General features: G+C 27.9%; 1 protein-coding gene across 2 annotated transcripts; it reads left to right on the top strand.

Annotated features, from left to right (window-relative positions):
- The first annotated feature begins 243 nt into the window (after nt 1–243).
- Nucleotides 244–5,619, top strand: LOC101265660 (probable transcription factor KAN2). Of its 2 annotated transcripts, none has more exons than XM_004244359.5 (6): nt 244–1,228; nt 1,706–1,782; nt 3,235–3,289; nt 3,437–3,599; nt 4,162–4,222; nt 5,126–5,619. In XM_004244359.5, the coding sequence occupies exons 1-6, from the start codon at nt 628–630 to the stop codon at nt 5,252–5,254; spliced, it is 1,086 nt and encodes a 361-aa protein (XP_004244407.2). In that variant the 5' UTR covers nt 244–627; the 3' UTR covers nt 5,255–5,619. The 2 variants fall into 2 exon arrangements, with proteins under 2 accessions (XP_004244407.2, XP_010324470.1); XM_010326168.4 differs by having other exon boundaries at nt 4,159–4,222.
- The last annotated feature ends 595 nt before the right edge of the window (nt 5,620–6,214 follow it).

Genomic DNA, 6,214 nt, shown 5'->3' with positions numbered 1-6,214 from the left:
ATACATGTGTGAGAGAAATGCACACACAAAAGCTTACACTAAAATGTTCCTTTTCTTTACCAAAAGAATACTTTGATTCAAAACCAAAAAGTATTAAAAGTGGAAAAGAGTAAAAAGGAATTTAACCAAAGTCACAAAACTCACTTACTTTTCCTTTTTCTTTTCCTCATCTTTTTTTTTTCTTCCTTTTTCATCTTAACCCCCCATGTTCATAGATGAATCAAAAACCCCACCACCTCAAGTGTCATTTTCTCACATATACTTCACACAAAAGAAACAAGCCATTCACTTCATACACCTATTGCCATTTCTTGTTTTCTTCTTCTTTTTTTTTTTTCTCTCTCTCAAACTCAAATCCCAACAACTTGTTCAATTTCCTCTTCAATTGTTTATCATCATCAAAACCCCATTTCAAGAAAATCCCATTTGTTTCTCTATTATCTACATATCCCTTTTTTTTCATCTTAAAAATTAATTCAAAACTTCCTCAAACAAGCTACTACTCCTTTTTATAACCTACTTACAAACACAATAATGAGTACTTGTTCATAATAATCTGTCTTATTTTTCAGGTTACTAATTCGACTCATCGCACTTATTTCTTCTTAGAAATAAGAAGAAAAAAACATGGAGTTATTCCCACCACAACCAGATTTATCCCTACAAATTAGCCCTCCAAATACTACTACTAATCAAGAAGAGAATAATATAGATTTGAGTTTTTGGGAAAGAGCTTTGGAATCAAGAAAACCCCATAATATTAATATTAACAACACTTGTTGTTTTGACCTATCTTTATCATCAAATATACCAAGACCTAGTAGTATACTTAATCATCAAGATCCTAAATACCCTTCTAGCCAATATTTCCAAAATAATACAAATTTCATTAATAACCCTTTTATACCTCATCATCATCATAATCTTGGTTTGTTTAGCCCTATAAGTGGAGTTCCACTTTACAATAATCATCAAAACTCTTCAACTAATAATACATTACCTATACAATCTTCTCCTACTTCTTTTAATAATTATAATAATATCAACCCCATTTCTTCATCAAATAGCCACTTTCATCAATCCCATAATCATCAAAATGGACTAATGAGATCAAGATTTTTTTCAAGATTTCCAACTAAAAGGAGTATGAGAGCTCCAAGGATGAGATGGACAAGTACCCTTCATGCTCGTTTTGTTCATGCTGTTGAACTCTTGGGTGGACATGAAAGTAGGCTACTTGCTTAAATTCTTCTCTCTTTTTTTTCCCACTATTTTCGATAAGTACTTATTCGCGTCAGGTGTTTATATCTTTACTATAAATATCAGGAGGGAATAAATTTTTATTGTTTGTATATGTTTTTTGTGTTGATAGTGTCTGATATGATAACCTGAAAAATGAGTAATAATTTGATATGAGTGATTAAATTACACACCGACAATGTAAAAGTTCTTTATATTAAAATGGAATTTGATTAATATACACTAATAATATTTTTGGTCTTTCTACTATAGCTTAACTTATTTTCAGATTACTAATTTCATTTTTTATGGACTGTTATTTCATATAGTTATCTTTTAGGTAATTTAATTAATAGTATAAATTTATTTATATATTATTGGTGTATAAAAATGGAACTTACTGAAAAAATCTCTATATTTTGAGCTTAATTAACATGCTTCATTTTTCTTTTTGGGGGAAATGTAGGAGCAACACCAAAGTCAGTTCTTGAGCTTATGGATGTAAAAGATCTCACTTTGGCTCATGTTAAATCCCATTTACAGGTAAAATCTTTTATTTAATTTTTGTGTGTGTGTGTGGGGGGGGTGTTAATTCTTCTTTTATCTTTCTTTCGTTTGTCCAAATAATATAGGTCACGAGTCTGAGTTGTGAAAATAATTACGAATATTTGTAGTATTTGAGTAAATTGTTAGTACCACATCCTTTAGATTGCGACTTTTCCTCAAACTCTACATGAATAAGAGATGTTTTTTTTGCATCATATTGTTATTTGTTTCTTTCATTCGTTCAAATACAGGTCATGAGCCTGAATTGTGGAAGTAATTATTAATATTTTGTATTAGAGTAAACTATTAACAACATATCTCTTAGACTACACAATTTCTTTCGAATCCTATATAAATACGAGATGCTTTGTATATAAGAGTGTTATTTGTTCAATCAAGTTTCTTTTGGAGTCTTCTTGGAATTTCAATAGCATGTGTATTTTCCAATGCTAAGTTCTATAGAGTGAGTAAAATTATCTTTTTGGAGTCTTCACAAAAGGCTATTGTTTCTTTAGTACTATACTTTGGACAATAGTAGCATATATTATCATAAAGGATATAAATTCCCACAAATTTCAAATTCCAATGCTTCTTTTTTTTTTCTTTACTTTTTTTTTTTTGGTTTATCTCAAAAAATGAGAAGTGCTTCTTTTTTCTACTTAGTAGATCTGATGGTTCTGCAAGCCTATTATAAAATGCAGCTTTTTCCCATAGGAGAATGAACCATATATTAATTCATGTAGTAGCATAGTATTTGTAGTAAAAGAAAGAGGAGGAGAGAGAGAAATAGGACTCATTTCTTAATGATTCATCAATAATGACACTGCAAAAGTATAAAGACTCGTTTGGTTTGAGAGATTCAATAATAACATATTCGTTTTAATTTCATAAGTAGAGTTCGAAAAAATAATCTCTTTTGTATATTTCATATCTATCTTCTAAAGGTATAGAAATTATTTTTGATAGACCCTAAACTCAAATAAGCATTTTGAAAAGGATTTGAAAAAGAAATATGATTAATGAAGAAGTTTTGCGGGAAATAGTAGAAAAAATAATTTGATGAGTAGAAAGGAGGGGAGGGGGTTCTTGCTCTACAAATGATTTTATACAACTTCCAAAAAAAAGGATTTAGAGGGTAATTTTGTCAATTATCTTCTAATAATTAGCACTATTAATTAATTGATTTTCTTAATGAATTTATTTAAAAAGAAAAACTTAAAATAATAGACCAAAGAGAGTAAGATTATTGAGTGTGTATATTTTTCTTCATCATATTAATACAAGTATTTTGTAGCCATATACTTAGACTATAGTCGTATACCATCAAAATTTTCATTAAAGAAATTCAAACATTTATATAAATAGGTCGGATCATGCTTATGTGATTACATTTTAAATATTATAGCTTATATTTAAATGATCTGATAGTGTAAAAACAAAATCTTGCAGATGTATCGAACGGTAAAAACAACTGATAAATCAGCAGTAGGAGCAGCTTCTTCAGGTAAAAAAATAGTGTATGAATGATTGTTCATTATTACAAGGTATTTTTAAGAGTAAATTAAATAATAAAAGTATACAATATGCTTTAAAATATTTTTTGTTATAAAGAAAAATTGATTATTTTTTTTTACCTTGTGAACATGTTTAGGACAATCAGAGGTGTTTGATAATGTATCATCTGGGGATAATTCTGATGATTTATTACTTGAAATTAAAAATTCAAACAAGTCTGAATTATCAGTTCAACAAGGCAGACAAAATATGTATAATCAAGAGAAAGATTATGGTGGTCTTTGGAGTAACTCTTCAAGGTAAACATTTATATATATATATGCAACTCAATTATTACTATATTAATGAAAAGTCCATTTATGCTTGATTTAATCCATAGAACTAATTAATGAGAGAATTAATTATTAGCTTATTGTTGGACTCGTTTTCGAGAAGTCAAAAGTGTTTATTTTAAAAAGTTAATGTATTTGGTCCAACTTGAAGTATTCTTAGTTGTATTGATCGTGTAAGTACTTTTTATCGTAAAAATTTAATTTCTGACTCTGTCAATTTGATGGGATAAAATATTTGAAACTAGATCCCTTACTAGGAAACTTAGTGTCAAAGCTAATAAGAAGATGGCCCCCATATACATATATTTAATTTGGTGCAAAAAGTTGTTATAGTAATATCATAATAAGAAGATGGAAAGACAAGGAAAAGATAAAAAAGAAGCATGAGTACTATAAAAATAATATGTGACATAGTACTATAAAAGATTGGCTTTCTGTTTTCTTAGTTTCACTTTTTTTTTTCTTCTGCATGCATGGCCTCCACTGATGATAGAAAAATATTCCATCTTTATTTGTGATAATGTAGCAGGGAAAGTTGGCATATGCATGGCAAACTAGGAGATTATCCAGGAAATTTACCTTCTTTAGAGGTATTATAATATTATATTATTCTAAATTATTACAAAGTTTCAATGTGCATTCACCATTATGTCCTTCGAGTCGAGGGTCCATCATAAATAATCATTTTATCTTCATAAGGTAGGAACAGGTTCGTGTTTAGTAGATTTCACTTGTGAGATTATACTGCATATATGTTATTGTAGATGTTACTTCATGCTTTACTTAAGTCGGGGTCCATTAGAAACAGTCTTTCCACTGATATAAGATTATGTACACTTTTTCTTTTTTAAACAATACGCTTATGAAATTACACTGATTATATTGTTATAGATGCTACTTCATGCTTATGCAATATAATGTGGATATTTTGCTTATGTTCAACATCACTTTTAATTAATTCCAATTTATGCTACTTGATTCACAATATATATGAGCTAGGGGTAATGTAAATTCGAAAAGTACTAAGCTATGAAATTGTTGATATCTATAGTTTGTTGCCATGACTATAAACTAAATTTTTGATAATCCATCCTTAATTTAATCTGATTAGCAATGAATTTTACTGTCTAACCACATAATTAAGTCTTTATGTAACAATTTAAGTATAATATGCATGCTTTTAATTAGGAACGGAGCTAAGTAGGGTAAAGGGATTTAAAAATTGAGGTTACATGGCATATATCTGATTAAAATTATTTATAATATAAATATATAGCAAATGTTAAATCTTCTTTAATGTCTTTGTATATTTACTTTTTCATATCGTGAAAATTCTGGGCGGTACATACACACAACATCAGTATATATTCCTCAATCTGTCCTTTTGATTCCTTAACTTAGCTTTATTTACACACACTTTTCTTATTTTCTACTGAATTATTATTCTTCCTTGGTAATTATTATTATTATTATTTTGTTTTTGGAAAAAACAGAAAAACATGGAAGCAAAATGCACAAGCTATGAAGGAATATCAACAGAAGTGAGTTCATCAAGCATAACACAAGCAAGTCCAAAGAAGCCTAATTTGGAATTCACTTTAGGAATTCCTAATATTTCATAGTAATAAATAAAGAAAAAAAAGATATATTAAAGTTTTTGCATGGAACAAAAAGTTGTACTCATTTTGAAATCATTAGTTAAAAGAAAAAAAAAAGGAAAAAAGTGATGGAAAAAAAAAAAGACAAGGAGACAAGATAAAAGCAAGAAAAAAAAAAGAAAGGGAGGGGAAAAAGTGCATTTTCCTTTTACCATTTATATAATATTCTTGTGTTGATTTCAATATCAAATATTACATTATTAAATTGTTCTTTTTGTTTTGTTTTTTTTCCATCAAAATTGGGAGAGAAAAAAGAGTACTTGATTTTAGATTTTATTAGGAGAAATATTAGTCAGTACTCACTATATATAAGAGAATTTTGTTATCCATTTCTTAATTTGCTACTCTTGTAAAAATAGTACCTAGAGAAAAAAATTATATTTCCCTTGGTAATTGTATGAGGCATTTATATTTAACAAAAAAAAATATATACTACCATTTTATATGTTTGTCTTCTAACTTTTTTCTTGATAAACAGTCTTAGAAAAAGTTTGTATACATCTTATTTTTTAAAAAAAAAAATTATTTATGAAGTTACACTAAATATATTATAGTTGTATTTTAAAATTTTTGTAACTCTTAAAGATAGATACTTAAGGTCTTGATCGTTAGAATTTAATAATTAGAGTTTAATAATTATAAGCGTTTAAGTTTTATGAGCTTATCAAGAAAAAAAATAAAAATTTATCAGGAGATTTTATAGATAAACAAAAAATTCACCGTTAATAATATTTAGAAATATTTCAGCAAAGACACATTCTCAAACGAACACTGGAGCAAGTAAATTCCTTATTTTGCTTAAATTTTTTGTGGACGTCTTTTAAGATGTTAGCTACGGAGTCAGTTGCCCCGACGACCAAAACAACCCATTTTCAAGGTCAAACAAGCCCAGAAGCATGTAAATCCCCTGTTTTATCGATTTTC

This window comes from Solanum lycopersicum, chromosome 8 (assembly GCF_036512215.1).
Source record: "Solanum lycopersicum chromosome 8, SLM_r2.1".
NCBI lineage: Eukaryota > Viridiplantae > Streptophyta > Magnoliopsida > Solanales > Solanaceae > Solanum > Solanum lycopersicum.
The sequence above is the reverse complement of the archived record's forward strand: the minus strand, read 5'-3'. Positions and strand labels throughout refer to the sequence as shown.

Coding starts and splice junctions, on each gene's coding strand:
- LOC101265660 (XM_010326168.4), top strand. CDS start 628: ATGGAGTTATTCCCACCACAACCAGATTTATCCCTACAAATTAGCCCT. Junction 1,229..1,705: donor ACTCTTGGGTGGACATGAAA/GTAGGCTACTTG, acceptor GGGGAAATGTAG/GAGCAACACCAAAGTCAGTT. Junction 3,600..4,158: donor CTTTGGAGTAACTCTTCAAG/GTAAACATTTAT, acceptor GTGATAATGTAG/CAGGGAAAGTTGGCATATGC.